The 20,763-nt window shown below is 31.9% G+C and overlaps 1 protein-coding gene and 2 pseudogenes across 2 annotated transcripts; 2 read left to right on the top strand and 1 right to left on the bottom strand.

Annotated features, from left to right (window-relative positions):
- Nucleotides 1-2,304: 2,304 nt before the first annotated feature.
- Nucleotides 2,305-12,213, top strand: LOC128180240 (short-chain collagen C4-like; annotated as a pseudogene).
- Nucleotides 5,121-11,797, bottom strand: LOC128180222 (uncharacterized). Of its 2 annotated transcripts, XM_052848148.1 has the most exons (6): nucleotides 11,363-11,797; nucleotides 9,307-9,436; nucleotides 7,633-8,946; nucleotides 7,343-7,470; nucleotides 7,090-7,250; nucleotides 5,121-6,714 (listed from the first exon to the last, which is right to left on the bottom strand). In XM_052848148.1, exons 3-6 carry the CDS (start codon nucleotides 8,944-8,946, stop codon nucleotides 6,281-6,283), a joined length of 2,037 nt encoding a protein of 678 aa, XP_052704108.1. In that variant the 5' UTR covers nucleotides 9,307-9,436; nucleotides 11,363-11,797; the 3' UTR covers nucleotides 5,121-6,280. The 2 variants fall into 2 exon arrangements, with proteins under 2 accessions (XP_052704108.1, XP_052704109.1); XM_052848149.1 differs by lacking the exon at nucleotides 11,363-11,797 and having other exon boundaries at nucleotides 9,307-9,924.
- A 2,921-nt stretch (nucleotides 12,214-15,134) lies between the features above and the next one.
- LOC128180234 (uncharacterized) lies at nucleotides 15,135-18,640 on the top strand (annotated as a pseudogene).
- Nucleotides 18,641-20,763: the final 2,123 nt, after the last annotated feature.

Raw genomic sequence — 20,763 nt, 5'->3', positions numbered from 1 at the left:
TCTTAAAATAACCGAATTTTAATAATAAACGTAAATTGAAAACATAGAAAACCAGAGGACGATTTTGTTTTATCACGCAATGTATTACAATATTCCTTTTTCTTTCAAAGTTCCAATTCAGTTAATAAGTCAATTGTTATTCAATATGTTGTTGCTTAACACTGTATATGCGTGCTTAATTCAGATGTACAATTACTTTATTAATTAAAAAAAGATAAGTGGTCATTCTAATTCAAAAAGTGGAAAATGGAGGTATTAAACTGATCCAGCTTTTATTACTCACAATACTTTGATTCATTATAGGCAGCGCTTCCATGTAGCTTTTGGGTTGCGTAAAAGTTTTGGTTACACGACATAAAGTGTTTAGCGTATGCTTAACTGCATTAAAATTATGTTTACTGCTTGTCATATTGATAATATTTAAAGTTTAATGCAGTAAGTTTATTTAGCGGGATTTTCGAATTGAAGGAAAAATTAGCCTTAAGAAATGTAGCTTGTCTATACACCATGTGATATTGCAGTGCATTGCGAATTTCTTGAGTTTTATTCCTGCCTAGAGAAATGTGACCTGTGTTTATACCGGATATACAAAAATGAAATTATAAACTGTCTCTGACATTTCATCAATATTTCCATGTAATCTGATATCGATTTTTTTTATTGAGATCATATTCATTTAAATTGTTGTTTGGATAACTGTTGTAAATTTCTAACAGGTGATCTAAATTGACATTTTTTATCGTTGCGTAAATAACTGTTTGTTTATATATCGACATTTGCTATGTCAATTGAATCATTATCCACAATTGATATCTTTTGGAGCACAACGATGCTATGAAAAAGGTATTGAAATCCAAATCAATAAAAAAGTAATATAATTATCAGATTCATATTTCAATGAAATTAATTAATCGTCTAATCAACAAATCCCGTGTAACACTTCACCGCTGTCCATTAAACAGCAAACATATCATGTTAAGGAAAAACGTCTCAGTTTTATTAATACTACTGCTAGAATCATATATTTCTCTTCATTATAAAGTTGTTCGTCTCGTTTTAAAAACACTTTCCAACTTTTATACAGTTTATCAAAACAAATCATAGCACGGGATTCTAGAAGCAGATTTAAAGTTAAAAATTAATCAAGGTTCTGATACGTGTTAAATAGCATTATTTCATACATTTATTTGAATATTTGATAAATAATCATCTATTCCAGAATTATCTTGTTCAATTCTCAGATAATCATAAAAGCTGCTTGGTTTGATTTTTTTGTTATTACAGTATCAAAATTTGTCTCATACAAACCATTTATCTCCGAAAGTTATGGACTTTCTCCTATTTACACGAGCAGAATCAATCTCCTTTCAAAGTTAGAAATATTCAAAGTAAATAAACGTAATTTCTTTTTGGGCAAACGAAAAAAAAAACCCAAAGTGCATCACGGGAATTCCTAGTAAAGGAAACCGTTTGGTTTCGTCCCCCGAATGATTGGGGTTCAATCCGCATGCTATAAATCGATTGTAAAGAAAGCAAACTTCAGAAATATTAGCGAACAAAACGTACACATGTTTATTTTTAATTTGTCTGATTAGTTCGACCTTTATTTAATGCGATGTCAAAGTCGTAATACAACCATACCTGTATCGTCGTCAGGGGTGAAATTTAACATGAGGCGAAATAAAGCGGTACCCTTTTTTGTCCTTTGTTTGTTAGCATATTTTTCTTCATTGGAATTTGGCTTAATTGACTAGAAAACACTACTGCAATGCATATTATTATACATATACTAGGCAATAACCATCGTTCAAAAGCGTATATAAAATTTGATATAAAATTGGACCAAGCAGCTTTAACGTACTTTGTTAGTTTTCTTATATTTTGAATATGTTTACATTGTTTTCCAATTAATTTTACACGACACTCTACTTCAGTCCCCATGACGTCATCAATGTGTAATTCTACGTTATACATATACATTATAATCTATGGGGAAAATATCTAGTATTTTTCATTTGTTTTTGGGCTTTGTTGAGTGGTTTAAATTTTTGAAAAGGTACAAAACCATAGGTATTAAAGATTTCTCAGGTAGCGGAATTACATATAATTGAATTTCTACTTCCTTCCTTAACATCTCTGCGCATTACCACATGCTGTCCCCTTTTTTTAAAATTCAAATAACACGTTTAGTAATTTGTATTATTATTTTTTCTTCATTATCTATTTTGGACTTATCTATTTGGACAAACTGTTAATGTTTGCTATCTATGCATCAACAATAAATAAAGCTGTCGTCGTGCAGTGGTATAAAAGTTTTCCCTAACCAACACTGACCATCACATACTTGCTTGGTGGGCAAAAACATCCAGAGATTGATGGTAACGTATAGACAGTTTATTAAATGTTGTTTTAAAACGTAGTTTTATAGATTAAAATAAGATTATAGAGTATATTCTATCGACTATTATTTCTTCACGTTTAAACTGACTACTTCTAATATCAAGAAGCACTAATAAAAATGTTTTAACAAAAATGTTTCACTATTAACAGAAATATTGGCAGTTTTTTTTTAAGGCAAAAGTTTTAATGATTTTTTCAATTCTCATTGCAATACAACATCTATGATGAAGTTCCTTAACATTACATCAATTATGATGGCCCTCTGTTTTGACATGAACCATTGAATGTTAGCATTTAATTACTAAACGGCAGAATTGCACCCCGATATAATCTTTAAAAAAAATCGTAGTAAAAGTTTGTAGCAAAATTTTTATTTGTTTTTGGTGGTTTGCTTCTAATTACTTGACGATTATTTAGCTGAATGTGTAAAGATGTACATGAATGTGTCGTTAATTCTAAAATTGAATTATCCAGCATGTAACTATTTTGTTTAAGACAATAACTCCCATGTATACTATTTTCATTGTAAATGTATTTCGTTTGTATAGAAAAAGTACCCAATTATTGTTATTTTTTTCAAAGTATAGAACTTAAATTAATTTGATAATTATTAATTCTGCAAAATTTGAAAAAAAGAAGATACAGATTTTTTTAAAAAGTTGTGCAGATTTGTTAGTTCTAGGAATAAAATATAATAAGTGTCCGCTACACACTGAAAAAAAGTTCGAAGGAATACAAAATATCATCAAATTTTTTTAAAAAGGGGAAAATTTCGTGAAAAAAAATTTAAGATGTACCATGTATAATGTCTGTATTAACGTGTATTTTGTCAACAGATGGCAGGTATTGCTTTCTTATTGATGTTGTTTGCCGTAGCACAGGACCACCAAATACATGGTAATCCTCTAATTTCAATATTTTATAAAGTTGCCATAACTTTTACCCAAATGCATGGTTGATTTTCTATACAAACGAAAAAAATTATTTGTTTTCTTTTCTATTTCTTTTTTCTTTTGTGGCCAAATTATATGAGATATACATTTAAAGCAATAAAAGCAATTTTAATTTTTAATGTAATGTCGTTTAATTATGACTTTTCTTATGATTGTTATCATTTGATACTTTTGAACATGATATATAGTCAATGGAAGCAGACAAAGCAGTGTAGTATACACACGATGGGGAAGAAAATCATGCAGGGGTGATGCCAAACTGGTTCATTCTGGTAAAATTTCAATCCTACACTGAATTTACGTTTGTCATTTGATAAGAATCCTTTATGCATTATTTAACAAGCTTTCTGGATTGTTTCCATTTTTCCTTTCAAAAATACAACAGCATGTGGGAGAATGTTACCTTTAAGTGTTTAATTTTACTGCATAGTGTCCTTAGATGTTGAAACTAACGAAACATGGTTTCAATGTTGCCAAGTTAGTTATTTTTTTATATTTCCGGGTAGAGAAAACGAAAAACCTAAACCATAGTGTTTTTTTCAGGTTATGTTGGAGGATCCCACTACAACAACAGAGGAGCAGCAGTAGAACCTCTTTGTTTGCCTAGAAATCCGCAATGGTTAAGGTACAGGGATGGGATAGAAAATGAGAGAGCTCACGTACATGGTGCATAGTACGAAACTCGAACTTCTTCTGTTGGCCTGAGGGGTGTTCATGATCAAGATGTCCCATGTGCTGTGTGTTTAAAACGAAAGAGATTTGTTGTCAACATGTTTCCAGGTAGGGAAGAAATGTTTAGATGTTTCTCTGCTGCGTTATGATCTCGTAATAAAAACCTTGGAATCCTTTGTGCACCATTGCAAATATTTTTTTTCTTTAAATTTCACATGAATTTATATTTTTAACGAGGCCGGGTCTAATTTGTTCTGCCCTAAATTTTTTAATGTAATTTTTTACATGAATTTCTACTGATATAATCATTATTTTCAGATAAAAAAAAAAGACATTTACCACACCGTTTGTTTAAGGGGTCATCTCAAAGTTTGTTAATTTTTAACAAAGCACCCTATGGGATTTTGCTTGAAATGTATGAATTTTGCACATTTTTTACATTTTTTTAAAACTTCTGCCGTAGGGATTTCTTTTTCTGTTCTACATATTAAAGTTATTGCTAAAAAGCATCAAATGGTCAAATAAAAAAAAAACCTTTTACCTCCTAGTTTGTTCCAGGGGTCTCATCAAAGTTGTTTTTCGTATGCTTAATTTCCCAGATTTGTCGGATTATGGCTATCTTTTATTTGACTAAGGCGGAAATGATGATCTTTATAGTATTATTAAAACGTTCAGACATATTTAAGTAATAAATAAATACATAACATCACATATTAAGGGTCATTAATATAAAATACATGGTACATCTAACTGTCCTGAAATATATGAATTAATCTATATTTAGGCGGGTTAAGAAAACGTAACAGAGGGCTAGGCTTGCTTAACCCTCTTCACGTTTTCGACCCGAGCCGAAATATAGCTTATACTTAGAGACATTTATGTTTATTCCACAATATAATATCAATTTTACGCATCAAACGAGCTATTTTCAACAAATTTCGTTGAATATCTTCAATTGAAACTATCACGCCATTGCGTCAACAAAGCAAAAAGATGACGTCACAATACAAATGAAACGCTGTGAGAAAGCGTGCGTACTCGTTCTGTACTCTGCCTCGTTAATTTGACTAAAGGACTTGAGCCACGAACACCCAAAAATGGCCCATTCTCAGATTTTAATGAAATTTTCTATAAATGTTGTTAAGGTAGTCTACTTTCATAATTGAGAAAGTATAATGGGTTTTGGGTCACTAGGGGTCTGTACAGTAGGCTTAGATTTTAGGTGTCAGATGGGCCAACTTAGTGCAAAATTAAGCATAATTGACACAATGATTGACACAACACTTGTAATCAAATATAAAACTGATAAATATTTTAATACTGTAACAACTTGGTAACTTAATCAACAATAACAATAACATTCTGAGAAAAAATATAACACATTTGTGTGCATGTATAAAAAGAGTTTCTATGGCAACCAGATAGTACAAAATCTCCACCTTCTGGAAAAGCAAGATTGATTGAGTAGTTTTTTTCGCCTTTATCAAAATCAAGTTAAATATGAAATATTTTCAAACAGAGTATTGTTTTTAAAATGTTTTTACATCACTACATTACATGTACATCATTTATGTATAAATCTTAATTTGTAAAAAAAAAAGAATAGTTTCCATGACAACAAAAAGTTACAAATTTTTTCAATGTTAATAGCAGCTGAAGTTGAAGATTGTGAATGTTTTTCTTTTAATCTATATTGCAAAAGTATTATATCAACAAATGAAATATGATCAATAAATAAATGTAGTTCAAGAGATGAAAATACACACACAAATAAGTTTTCATGACAACATAAACTTATTCATACAAAATGCATTACACTCAAATAAGTTTCAAATATTCACAGCAATTTTAACACCATTTATCAAACATGTTGTTACATGCATGCATGATCAGAGGTCCTTCAGTTCTTTTTTAAAGATACTGTATAGGTTTGTGCACATACAAATGATTTAATTATGGATAATAGAAAAAAATAAGCAATCTAAACTTGTGCACATACAAATAATTTCATTATGAATAATAGAAAAAATTAGCAATCAAAACTTTTGAAAAAATATCATTTGGTTATGTAGTGCATTAATAACTACAGTTAGAAAATAATGAAAAGTTATATAAATGAATTATCTTTAAAATTCTATTGATCTGCATGGAAACTGTTTTGAATATTATTTTTATTATTGCATGGATTTTAGGATCTGGGGATAAGCAGTTGATATACAATTAATATTTAATCTAACAATGTTTACAGTTAAATGTCATTCTTCCGTCCCGCTAACTTCTCCCTCAGAGGACTCACTTTCATCAACTGGAGTTGGAATGTTGTTTGCATTGTCAACAAAGTCTCCCCAGTTTCGAACTCCAAATCCACTTGAGATCCTGTGTCTCGCATTTCCCAAAAACCATAAAATGGCTGCAATGTGGGAACACATCCCAACAACTCTTGCCCCGGCTCTGCATTTACAGTACCATGCTGTAACACTTGCTTCGTCATATCTTATCCATAACTGGTATGATCGAGATGATACATGTCGACTCTGTAACCGTACCCTGACAAGACCTGGCTCCTCTTTGTGGACATGTATCTGGCAGTTGCCTTCCAAGTGTTCCTGTGCATAACTGGGTGAGAGTCGAAGCTGGTATATCCCACAAGTGAGATTTCGAAGCTGCTCTTCATCAAGATACGGAAAGCCTAATAAAAAATATATCAAAGTAATTAAGGTCAAATAAATACAAGCAGAGAAAAATATATGCTAGCTAGGCTAATCCACTGTACATAAAATCAAAGATTAGCATTTGATTTGGATTAAAAAATGTTATTATGAACACTCAATACAAAAAATTATGATAATTTATACATCTTTATTTTTCATAAATGAAAAAAATATATCAAGTAATAAGATACTATAACCTGTTAATGTTTTCAAACATTAGGAGAAGACTATCTAACCTGTTTAAAACTTGTGTCTTATCCTTTTGATTTATTCAATAAATTCAGTTCAAACATTTGAAGCAGGACAGGCAAAATTCTGTGTTAACTAGGGTATATATAGTTATTCATACATACCTTTTAGATCATCTACTGGTTCCCAACACACAGAGCGCCGATCTAGGTGATGTTCCTCCACATGTTGTTGTAAGGCGTTGACTTGCTTGGATAGAAAAAGCATCTTACATCCAAGGGACTCATCCTCAGTGGCATTTCCGTTAGAAAGTGGCTTCATGTATCTGTCACCAACAAAAACATAAGTGTTAAAATAGTAAAAATATCAAATAGTATAGAGTATTAGTATAAATAAATTACATTGTCCTATTTTTACCTATTGCAAATAGCACAGACAATCCTTATGAAATCCCCTATGTATGGAATCTGACTTGTTGGCAATACATGCTGAAGGTATTTCCATTGCTTGATCCGGGAGTTCGCGGATTCCACAACCCACCATATCTATAAAAAAATAGAGAATTCAATTTCAATCAATGCTTACATTTAAAAATGTGATGGATCATTTCATATGCAGATCTTGGTACATATACTCTCTCTCTCTCTCTCTCTCTCTCTCTCTCACACACACACACACACACACACTACTGAGTCTTTCTCTCTCACCTTTGTAACCAGACGACTTGTATTGGCACTCTCTGTCGTCATCTGTTTCTCTCCTTTGGACATAAAAGAAGGCATGTGGGCTTGGATCCCAAGCTCTTCCAAAAAATCCAGTGAGTCTCGAAACCCCCGATCAACCACGAAAATATCATCTTTCTCCACCCAGTTGCAAATGTCCTCTATGTTGGACTTCATGACGTGCTTTAGGATACTTGCGTCATTGTTCCTTGCAAGGTAGGGGCCCATAAATGATAAGTAGTAGCCAGTCGTTGAAACAATTATCAATGGCTTTACCAAAGGACGTCCCTTGTGCAAACTATATGATTGCCTTTGGAACTGAAAGTTTCCACTCTTGTTAATGTAGATGTAGGTACCGTCCATTACCAAAATTGCTTGATTGCCTGGGCTGGTTTCGAACAGAGTTTGAGCCAACTGTCTTGTATGGTGCTGTATAATCTCTGCACGTGAGATGTGCTGGAAACCAAGGTTTTCATGGACAAATCTTCCAGAAAGGGCTGAGCGTACAGAACTAATGCATCTTCGAATACTTGACTTAGATACATTGAAAAGGGTTGAAAGTACTCTATTTGATTCACCTCCCCTTAATTTCATCAGGAAAATAGCTAAGCTAGTCCGTACAGATCTTGTTGGAGTAGGCCGAACTTTTCCCTCCACGAAGAGCAGAAGATCTTTGAAAGAGTCTTTGGAAATTCCCATGAGATCACGGTACTCGGCATCACTGAGAGTTTTTTCGCTGTTAAAATCAAGTCTTGTTTTCTCTTGCCTCTGAATTTCTGACCTTAAAAACTTGATCAGCTGGGTGATTGTTGATCTATTCACTGTTGTTGTATCAGCTATAGGTTCAAGATCCCCAATATTTCCATGGAGATGGTTTGGACAACACCTGGCACCAGCTGGAATAATGATTTCCTTGGATATAAATATCTGGTGTCTGGTATCCACAGGAACAACAATGAGTTTTGGTCCAGGTCTCTTGCAGATGCAACAGGAGGAGTGTCCTCTAGCTGAGCTAGGGAATGGCAGCTGTACTGAAGGTGGGCTAACAGGTGTTACAGATGGCTGAGGAGTACATGTAGAAGAAGTACATGCCTGCACTTTTTTCTTTGCTTTCTCAGATCCCTTAACATATGACTTGCACACATGACGACACTTGTTGCAGAGAAAATCCCCATCACTTGGTGTTCGTCCTGATATTCTGTTAACAACAAGTCTGTGAACTTTGGATATGGCAAATCTGTCAGTCCTTTTTGTTATGCGAGGACAAAGGAAGCACTTGTAGGATTTTTTACCAGGCATCTGTAGCAAAATAATTGAAAAACTAATAAGATTATTCAAAGACTACATGTACATGTACATGTATATAATTATAGATTTTTGAATTTTCCTCCTTCCAACTTTATATTTAATGTTTGCATACATATATAAATCCCTTTTTAGTTAATATGGCTAAGACTTCTTTTTTGTTATTACCTATAATAGTTAAGATAAATGTGACAAAAATCTGTTATGCACAGACATACATGGGCAAAATAGCCTAAGTATACTCCCTATCTCCTTCGATTCAGAGCAGGGGTCTAAATAACAATACACATGTATGTTGTATATACAATAGCCGTACTAAATATTATTGAGTAGATGCATATACTAATTAAATACCTTTAACTCTTATCAAATCAAACATCATGAAGGTCGTAATCTGCTAAATCTTTCATTTTCAAAGAGGCCACGAAGATCCACCACATAGCATGATGCTTTAATTATTTGCAGTTATGAAGATACTGATATTCTGAAAAAAAAATTGTGCAAGAAGTAAGGCATATTAGATTTTACAGTACAGTTTGTTATTTAACGTTTCATTGTAACATAACTTAATGAATTCAGTTAGAGTCAGGTTTATTAAATGAATTTAGTATCTCTAAATAGATTAAATGGAAAGTGTAATTGGCATTTGACTGACTCATTATGATCCATTTATCAGTTAATAGTTTCATAAAAAAAAGAAGGGAATACTAGGAACGCTGCACATTCTTATGTTATACAATTACTGAAACTTCATTCATATGTAAACATTAGAATTATTAATTTAAAGACTATCAGTTTCTAAGAATACCAGAAAAATAAATTACCTTATTATAGTTCATTTAAGACATGTTTTAGAATTTGGGATTAAGCATTATACATGTGTAATGTATATCAAGATTTGTACATGCACACAAATATTATACAAGCATATTTAAATTGAAAAATTTAATTAAAAAATTAATAATATTCATAAAGAGTATCAAACACATTTGATAGCAAGTTCAAAATTTATTAGAATAATCTTTATCACTTTGTTTAACAATGTTTGATGAAAAAAATAGCAATTTGATGAAATGATTTTAAAATGGAAATAAAAGTTTTATTAAGAGCATTGGATTTGTAGATTTGTGAATTTTCTTTTAAATAAAGTGGCAATATATGGTAAAAATTAATGAATTAGCACAAAGTTACAATTTCTCTATTAATTATTAATTTTTTCCACAAAGTAAATACAATTTCCTAATTAATGTAGGTGTAAAAAATGCAAGATCCACCACTGCAACTTTGTTAGAGTTGTCCCCCTTGCAGCTATTTAGAATAGTGCATTAATTTTTTTATGTACGACATTTATTTATAATAACTAGCTAAAACTATTTAACAACAATGACTATTGATAATATTAAATCATCTTTCACAATAATAAAACTACCTATCTGTTCTCAAAGTAGTTTTATTCTACGTGTTTCAACTACATATTCCTTAAAGCTGCTTGGTCCGATTTATTTTGTAATTACAGTATCAAAATTTGTTCCATACAAATCATTTATCTCAGAAAGTTATGGACTTTCTCCTATTTACACCAGCAGAATCAGTCTCCTTTCAAAGTTAGAAATATTCAAAGTAAATAAAAATAATATCTCTTTGGGCAAACGAAAAAACAAACCAAAATGCATCACGGGAATGTTTAGAAAAGGAAACCGCTTGGTTTCGTCCCCCGAATGATTGGGGTTATTCAACCCGCATGCTATGCATCGATTGTAAAGAAAGCAGACTTTGGAAATATTAGCGAACAAAACGTACACATGTTTATTTGTAGTTTGTCTGATCATTTCGACCTTTATTTAGAGCGATGTCAAAGTCGTAATACAACCATTCCCGTCTCGTCGCCAGGGGTGAAATTTAACATGAGGCGAAATAACGCGGTACCTTTTAATGTCGTTTGTTTTGTTAGCAAATTTTGTACGTATTTTTCTTCATTGAAATTTGGCATAACTGACGGGTAAAACTACTGCAATGTCTATTATTATACATATATTAAGCATAGCCATCGTTTAAAAGCGTGCATAAAATTTGATATAAAATCGGACCAAGCAGCTTTAAACACCCAATGACAGACTTTCAAGTCGAATTCTCCGATTGTAAACAAACTGTGTACGACGTACAAATTCTATCTATGAAAGTAAAAAACACTTGATTTTAATGAGCACGTATTTTTTTTATCATTTACTCTTTTTATATGCTTACTGTACATCAGAAACGTCAAACAGTTGCAGTACCCTTGACATTTTCTCATTATAAACTATAGGCCCCTACTTGTTTGCATGGTTATTAAAAAGTTGGCGTTTTAAAACTTTAGAAAAAGATACAAGAGTGAAAAATATGTATAAACTAAAGTTTTGTATATACTTACACATTATATTATTGCGAAATGATATCAGAATATCTCATATGCAGATATCAACACTCATCATGCTGATCAGTTCATCACAAGCTGACAGACGACAATTTCTCCTCTTCCCGCGATAAGTCAAACGGTATCATTTCGATGACAGCGCATTCCTCGCTGATAATTTTTTTCGTTGGAAAAATTTTCTTTTGACTTTTTCTTTTAATTACACTTAAAATATTTATCAGCGAGGAATGCGCTGTATAAGAAAAAATGTCTCTAATGTTGAAAAAAGCCGAAATTTCCGGGAAAACTACAAACATGTATAGGTTTGACTTTTGTTATGTACGTCTAATGTCCGGTTTGACCAAAAGTTAATACACATGCGATTAGGGTAAGTGTCAGAGTTGGCAATGGGTGGTAGATTTTCGTAATAAAATGTACTTCATTTTTCACCCAGTGAATAGGCCATATTTGGTAGAAAGTGGTTTTAGTTCTTTCAATAATTGTTTGTTTTGCAGTATTATATTAAATGCTTATGCTAAGTCAATCTTAATTTCGAATTTTTGTAGCACGAACAAACTGCTACAGAGGATGGACCTTAGAGTATCGTGGCTACCTAATGGCGGGTAAATGGAATCATCAAGCAGCTACTTCATACACCTGTGTTGACGCACGTCCAGAAGCTGTACATGGAGGTCATGAAAATAGAAATGGCTACCTGTTTTACCAGGTAGAGGGTCTCTGTGGTTCCCTTAAGTGCCCACCATATGTTAATGGGAGAGAACTTGCTTGTGTCGTTTGTTCTAAGTTATGAACGTAATCAGCTATGCTATTATATCAACTATAAATAAATGAATGAATGGCACATCTCATACGGCTTTATTATGAATATGATTTTAATTTGTTATTCATATTTTGCATTTAAAAATAGTTTCTTAAACTACACAGCCATGAATTTACATGTATATAGTTTTGATTTATATTACTTTTAAAATCCTTCTACTTGCGGGTAACCCGAAAACTGAGCTTATCTTAGAGCTCGCTGTGTTCTTGTAGATTAAAGAGAAACATAATAAATAAGTCTCTCAATAAGGTTTTGTTTACGTCCGGCTTATTTTTCATAGATTCTTACCTGAAACCGCATTTTTGAGCGTTGAGAAATAAAAATGTTTAATTTGTGCAAGTTTCAAACTAAGCTGGCTCCCGCAGTTCCTAATTTGATTAAGTCCTTATCTATAAGTCAAAAATTGTCTGATAATATACCTTAACCTTTGGATACATGGTTTACAGCAAAGATTGATAGGAACATATTTCTACCATGCAATGATTAATATAAATGTACGAACTAGTATTTGTGGTGTTTTTCGCGAATAATTAAATATTGTTAACAACATCATTTTTAAAGCAACTTAGGCATTTTGAATGCAGTTTAAATTGTTTACATTTGATTGTAAATTTGGTGCTTGCAAAAATCACTGATTAACTTTACAGTTAAGAGGGCCATTGATCAAAATACGGGGAGGCTGATGTCCTTAAAAAGGTTTATTCGAATAAAAATTATTGATGAGATGGCAATGATAAAGTGCGTGCTGAGATATTTTATAGCCAGATACTATTTTTAGTTCTTATTGCATGCATGTAAGGTTGTAACCTACGCCAAGCCATCTTGCAACACATGGTGCAAGTTTCATAGCTGGTCGTCTCGGCAAGGTAATGCTCGATATCATTTTTAGTGGATATGTATAGATTTCACTTGTCCGTGCAACATCATTATCAAAGTACTGACATATTCAAAAATACGTGAAATGTTAGATACAATCTTAAAAACACATTACAATTAAATAGTGTAAAATGAGTATTGAATGAATTTTTTAAAAAAGTCACATTCAGGGCTTTCTTTATTGATTATCGTAAGGATATAACGTTTCAAAATCTGAGATTCATTGAGTTTAATTTCTTAGTCAAGTCAAACGAAGAGGGAGAACAAGTAGTTATAATAATCACAATATAGATAGATTGGCAAATGAATATGTGTTCAGACCTTGATATATTTATAACTTTAGGAAACAAAGTACAAAAAATATTATACATATATACTGTATACATGTAATTTAGAGTAATTACCTTACTGCCTATGGTCAGCTATTTTAAAAGTACATATGGAATTGTTCTCAAGGATTACAGCAATTTAAAAAGATATAAGGATTAATTTATATTAGTTCAACGTTTAGAACTATGTAATGTTAATAATAAAAAAAAGCTGGTGTTTTAGCCGTCTAAATAACAATTTACAAAACTCGTAAATATAAACATATCTACGAATCAGATAGTTGACAGATTAATTCAAGAGTCTATAATAAAAAAATTGATATGGAACACTCCAATGATTAAATTCTAAAAGAGCACATGTACTGATTGTAAAAAAGTCAAAATCCGGAAACATTTGGATATGTTTCACAAAGTCATTTCAATGTTAATTCATCATACCTAAGTTATGATTAAACAATTTAATGTTTACTTGATACGTGTATCTCTGCAATTAAAATGATCAAATAGCACATTATCATTTTCTTGTAAAAACACGTCTGATTTAAAAAAAAAATAGTGGTAAGAAAAAAGGTGTTTTATTCATAACTATGTATGTTATTCAAATGATTAAAGAAAATCTAAGTTAAAGGTAGATTAAAAAGAATAATTGAATAAATTGAATATAGGAGTGTCCGTATCTTAGATGGCTGTGTCAGGCTATGGTGCATGAACTAACGTTTAAAATAATTGCCAAATTTGAATTATGTGATAAACTCGTGTTTTTCTTTTCTTGGACAAAATAGGTACTTATTTTTTTTAAGTCGACCTAAAAATGTCGGTAAATTTTTAAAATCGTCGCTAATTGTCTAAAACCAGTGTAGTTTTTATTCTTTTAATGTTGACAAAGAATTGCATGAACTGTTTTTTAATACAGTGCTCACTGCGACATTTTAGGTACATCTGGTTTGCAAAGGACTAAGTGCGGTTTTATGCAATTTTTGCCCCCTAAAATCAAAGTTCTAGAAAGAGCTTTAAAATAAGGTGAAATATAGTTAAAATCATATTGGAAATAAAAGTGTAAAAGGTTATCACCACAGTGACGTCATAATGTAGAAATGACGTCATGAATATTACATTATTTTGATAAATTGATGGTTTGTGGCAAAATATGGGTGTTTTCCGATGATTTTTCGACTGGGAAACATCGAGCGCAGGCTTGCTCAAGTACCATTTTTTAGTATGATATGTAAAACTATCTGAAGAAAAACATATGTTAAAATCACACTTGAGCAGACCTGCGCTCTATACTTCCGAATGCAAAATATAGAGCAAAAATGAGAATATCTTCATTTGTTTGCAAATTTGCGGGAATTAGGTCAATTAGGTGACGTCATAGATAAACAGCGAGTGCGCAATGATGACTAAAATCAAGATTAAAGTTATAGGCATCCTCTTTACAATGATTTGTGAAGATTTCATTTTTATACGATACTATTTAAAAATTGGTTGAAATCGGGGGCAGGTATTTGACAAAACCGCACATAGTCCTTTGAAATATTTATGATCTCTTGATTTTACAATGATGGTTTTCAAATGGGAAAAAACAAATAATTTACAAGATTTGGTAGCCAGGAGAGCCATATAGAATTGTTTTAACAAAATGTTGCAGGTAAAAACCAATAAATTAAATGCTAATAAAAAAAGTCAAAAATCTATTTAAATTCGGTCAGCAATTCTTTTGTATCTATTATGACTGCGAAAAAAGGTGAGAGAACTGTTGTTCGTATACAGATGGCAGGGCAGTGTTTTGGTAAAGTATAGATGATATGTTTTTGTGTTTCATCGTAGATCCATAAAAGTCAATAGCATTTAATCTTAATCAATAAAGTTAGTCTACGAATGGCTTGTCTAAGCAAAACGTTTAAAACACGTCTTAACTTTTAAGGTTGAATAAAAAGATAAATAGATATTCATTGTGAAGATTGAGAATGTTTTATGAATAAACATATCAATGGTTGATCGCCAGAATGAAAGGTGGGTTCAAAACTGAGGTATTAGACATTATGCAATTCTTAAATGTTTTCATTTAATACAAATCAATGATTACTTTTAAAATACAAAATAGAAATTATGTTTGCATTATTTTAATAAAAAAAATGGCTAATGATCATTGTTTTCGAGATAAAATTTCAGCGTTTCATTTTTTAAATTCCCGATCCAAATAAATCAAAAATCAATCAAGTGACTCCACAAGTAAGGCTTGTGTAAACAAAACGTTTAACCATGCCCCTTTTAAAAATAACAGAAATAGGTAATGCATAAATCCTCTTACTGCGCTTTTTAGGTATCTCAATCATAAATCACTTATAGAAAACAAAGAAAATGTCACATTTTGTTAAAAGAGAACGAAATTATTTTGGTTGGTTATTGAAATATTATTTTTGTAATAAAACAGCAGATTGTCCAGATAAAACTAAATTGAGAATGCAAACTTTTCATGCATTACTTTTTGTAAATATGACTCAGAAAATGGAGTTTCTATGGCTGTTAATGTCTGTTACTGTTGCACAAGCGGGGACGAACACCGGAAGTTGTAAAGACATGCTACAGGGTTATCTGACTGGTCAACTGTCGTCTGCTCTAGGAGCATACCAAGTAGAAGCTTTGAGGCGGGAATTCAAAAGTTTTACAGACGTCATGGAGAAATCAATGAAAAAGTTTAAGGAAAAAATGGAATCTAAAGTAAAAACACGTAGGTGTATACAGAACTATATTTATTACGTGTTAAGGTAACATAAGTCTCTAATAATGAATTACATGTGCATGAATTAAGAGGATAACTAATTCTGTAGGTTTTTTAAACAGATACCGGAAACAGTAGCGTAATCTATACGCGGTGGGGAAAGAAAACTTGTCCTATCAATGCCGAGTTAGTCCATTCAGGTAAATAAAAAAAATTACAAAGCCCTTCTGGTAAGTAAGTTCCAAATTAAATTTTTCATAGAAAATAGAGAATCTATGTACCGAAAATTGTGGACATAAAATGGGTGTACAAGTTTTTTTAAGATTTTATTTGCTAAAAAATAATTGAACGTTTGATGTTCCGTCAAAAATTCATCGTACGTTTACGTGTTCGTCTAGTATTGCGTCAACGTAAGCTTGTAATTGCTACATGTATGTTTATAGCTTAAGTATGGCATTTGCACCTTTATTTGATCAGAAGTAACATAATAGAAGAAACTCCTACGCGCTATGATTTTACCATTTAAAGGGCCGCTAGTGCATAGTTTCTTTTTTATATCGTCTTGCAAAGAATATGAATGATGGTTATCAAATATTTTTTCTTAATCTTATTTGAAGTCCAGTATATTTATTTGAATATTTTTTTAATAATTCAAAATACTCAAAGCTAAAGATGTCATTAACTCTGACCATATATTATAAACGCGGAAAATAAATTCAAAAGGATTTTTGAAAGTTTTCATATATTTCTTTAACAATTAACAGAGAATTTATCTCTTAACGTCAGTTTGTTTAAGATTTAAAAATCCAAAATAAAATTATCAAAGGACACGCGCGCAAGAACACAAACTAATTTATTATCACTGAAATAGTTTTAAAAAGACAAAAAAATCGACCCACTTAGAATGTAGCAGTACATTGACGTTATGTATTTTAAGTATAGCATGTTTTATTCCAACCATATTTACGTATATTTTGAAAAAAAAACATTCCAGGATTTCTAGCATTAAAGTAGGTTATTGACCTAGTTATTTGAAAGTGAATAAAAGAAGTATAGGGGCTTTAAATTGTAGTTTGTCAATCTTATTAAGGAACGTTTGTGCCCCTGATTGTACGTAAACCTTAACTTTTCACAAACTTATTCTTTTATTATTTTGTCTTTTATATTTGATAAAGGGTTTACCGGAGGTTCATTTTATGATCACAAAGGAGCAGCAGTAGAACCTCTATGTTTACCGAGGAATCCGGAATGGGGGATGTACATTGATGGGTATGATGGAAGCAAAGCGTACGTTTATGGTGCAGAATATGAGACTAATACGTTTAAGGACTACATAAAATCTCTTCATAATCACGATGTCCCATGTGCCGTTTGTCTTGTTCGCCAAAGGTCCGTTGTTCAGATGTTTCCAGGCAAGTATAAATCTAAGCAAATAGGTTGATAAATATTTGTTACTAATATCAGAACTGTTTATTGAATTACTGTTGTCTCCAAAAATGCGTTCTTAAACTGGAAATATCAAACCTGAATTTGGTTAAATTATGGAAAGACTTCGCAAAAATTAAGTTATAAAATCATTATGATATCTCGGTTTTCGACCGATATCATCTCTAAATCGTCTATGAAACGCAACCATCTCACATGTGTGTAGGTACCACTGAGGGTTTTCTTTTCAATTTAAATGTTGGCGTAATAGAAAGCTATTCTGGCGCCAAAAACTTATTCATTAGAACTATTTTGTCATCACTCCAAATAAAACATACCGCAAAGTACCTAGTTTTTTTCATATATCTAACATTGAGCCTTTGGAGATCTTATAAGGTGTCCAGCTTGTGTATGTCAGTATTTCTATTGTGTCGGAAACTTACAGACTGTCTTTAAAAAAAATGAGTGTCTACGCACTTGCAAAGACGCCAATAATCTTTCTAGATTTCATTCTTTCTACGTAATTTGAGCAAGGTTATTGTTGACAACAGTGATTTAGATTCAGTCTTTAAAAAGTTAAATGAAGGGGAAATGTTTTGAAAACTTAACCTCGATATTCTATCATATAGCATAAACCCTAAGTTATAAAAGGGATTAAACTTCTTTTTTAGTAATAAAAACAAAAATTAAATTTCAGATCAGCATGATAGGAGAATGACAGATATGTGCGTGAAAAGTTTTAGAGATATTAATAGTATGTTTGATTGAGACATTCTTTTAAGCATTGTATGCAACTGTACGTCTTTGCAATTAAACAAAAGCTTAATTGGTGTTTTAGCGCGGAAAACGTGTTACAAAGGATGGACGCTGGAATACCATGGTTACCTTATGGCGGGGTATTATGACCATCCTGCTGGAACAACCTACACCTGTGTTGACAGTCGTCTTTTACCTGGTAGAAGCTACATGTGGCTCCATGAAATGTCCTCCATATGTAAAAGGAAGAGAACTTGTGTGTGCTGTCTGTTCTAAGGAATAAAACGATACCATTCCTTGAATATTCTTATAACAATTAACACGGAACAGAACTGGTGTGCGCTTTCTCAAAGAATAAAACTCATATGGTAATTTTAATGTCTTTTTTTATCTTTTTTTTTCACCCTTTTTTTCATACATATATTTTTTTTATATATTATACTTAAAATCTATGGTTGTGTGAGCCAGCTGAAAAAAATAAATAAATTTCATTCGTACGAATAACTATTTGAAGAAATAATTTATTTGTTTGAACGATTGAGGATTTGTTCGTACGAATCAGCAATTTCTTTGGACGTACGAGGGTCAATAAAAAATACGAAGACAATGTGTATGCACCGACATTTATTATAATGCTTTGTCAATTTTCAGTCTATTTGATGGAAAGGTATTTTAATTCCCGAATTTAAAAACAAAATGTTTTGTCACCATTGAACACCGTCACAATCAAAACATGACGTCGAAATTTCGCACTTACAGTGTATAGAAACACCCCTTCCTTATAGCACGCCTATTTTCCTTTCATCTTACAATTGAAAACGGCACTACACTGGTTAGCATCTCATTTGCTCACAATTGTTCGAGAATCATAAGTAAGTTCTTTAAAAATTTCATTATTTTTGCATGAACAAAATAACAATTACAAACTGTGAACCATCTAAAAAATCCATACAAACGAAATACAAATTCAAAGCAGAGCAATACGGACCTCCAAATAGATAGAGGTAGGATCAGGTGCCTAGAAGGAGTGAGCATCCTCTGCTGACCGATCACACTCGCCATGTGCTCTTTGTCGTAATCGTGGAAAGAAATGGAAAAGTATGTAGACAATTAGGTGATTAATTATGATCTAACAATGAATATGAAAATCGTCAGTCAGCATGCGACCCAGTTGAAAATTGTATTTGCTGACAAGGTCGTTGTATGCGTTTAAAAGTTTACAGTATAGAAAAATCTGAACGTCAGATGACAGTGCTTATCCATTTGACCAAATATTTACAGATGTTCTAGACTAGTCTTTTCCGGACTGTTTGATGTCCAAAATACAGTTACTACCACCCAAACAATTTGTATTGCCGTTAGAATTAAATTTGCAATTCATTTTTGACTTACTATTTGCACTATTGAGTATTTTCACAGTTTTACATGCTTTTCCCGAGTTAGATTGATACTGTTTGAATTTCTCGTTGCACTGTGACGTCCGAAGACGTCAATGCAGGTAGGTTAAGGCAACTCCGAGTTTATTGACCGTCAAAATTATTATCAATTTAAAAAATGTTTATTATTATTAGTTTATTATTAACAGTTCTGAATATTAATTCCGAGTGAATGTGTTCACCAAAATATTATATTTCTACTTTGGAATCTACTCGATCTTTGAAGCTGCAATGCCATGGTATCACGTGACAGTTAAAAAAAGATCACTTTTTTACTTTAACAAAAAATCAAAAAGTGTAACAATACCCCGAAGTTTATTTGAATGTTTGCTACTATAATTTGATCGGCAATTAGTCCATGTTTATGAGTCTTACTGCTAGAATCCTATTGTTAATCGCATAAAATAAATATTGTCAAATTTATCGTAAACCCTCTTAACTTCTTTAATTTCATTGAAAATACTACGTATTTTTCATTTACAACAACAAAGCACAGGATTCTAGTAGCACTTTCAAGTAGTTTAGGTCATATACTGCTGATATTTACAAATGCTGTCCTTTATAATATCCGGGGTAGTGTTACTCTTTTGCCTTTTTTGTACACACTGACACAGGAAAGGCTGGTCAAGCCATTTAAATGTCGATCTGCTTACCTACCCGCTGATAAAACAAAATACCCATGTCTGTATTATCCGGACAATATCCTAACTGAAACTCATCTAAATCTTAGGTATTAAATAAGTCTTATATCGGCATTGTTTACACGGCATTCCAATGATATGTCTCCCGACATTGTCTTCTCTTTAAACATGTTTGTGACGTCATCAATGATAATTATACGTAAAACAGAGATATAGGAGATATATTCAGTTAGAAGAGTTTCTAGTGATATTTTACGCCTGTAGTTTTTATGATTAAACCAGAGATAAAGTTAAAATCGACATATTTCTGAGTAAAATATGATATTATGCTGCTTATTGTGACGTCATATCGATCAGAGCAATTTTACGACGCTGAGAGTTGCCTTATCATAC

Source organism: Crassostrea angulata, chromosome 4, assembly GCF_025612915.1.
Source record: "Crassostrea angulata isolate pt1a10 chromosome 4, ASM2561291v2, whole genome shotgun sequence".
NCBI classification, from domain to species: Eukaryota; Metazoa; Mollusca; class Bivalvia; order Ostreida; family Ostreidae; genus Magallana; species Magallana angulata.
Note: the sequence above shows the minus strand (reverse complement) of the source record. Positions and strands in the feature narration are given on the sequence as shown.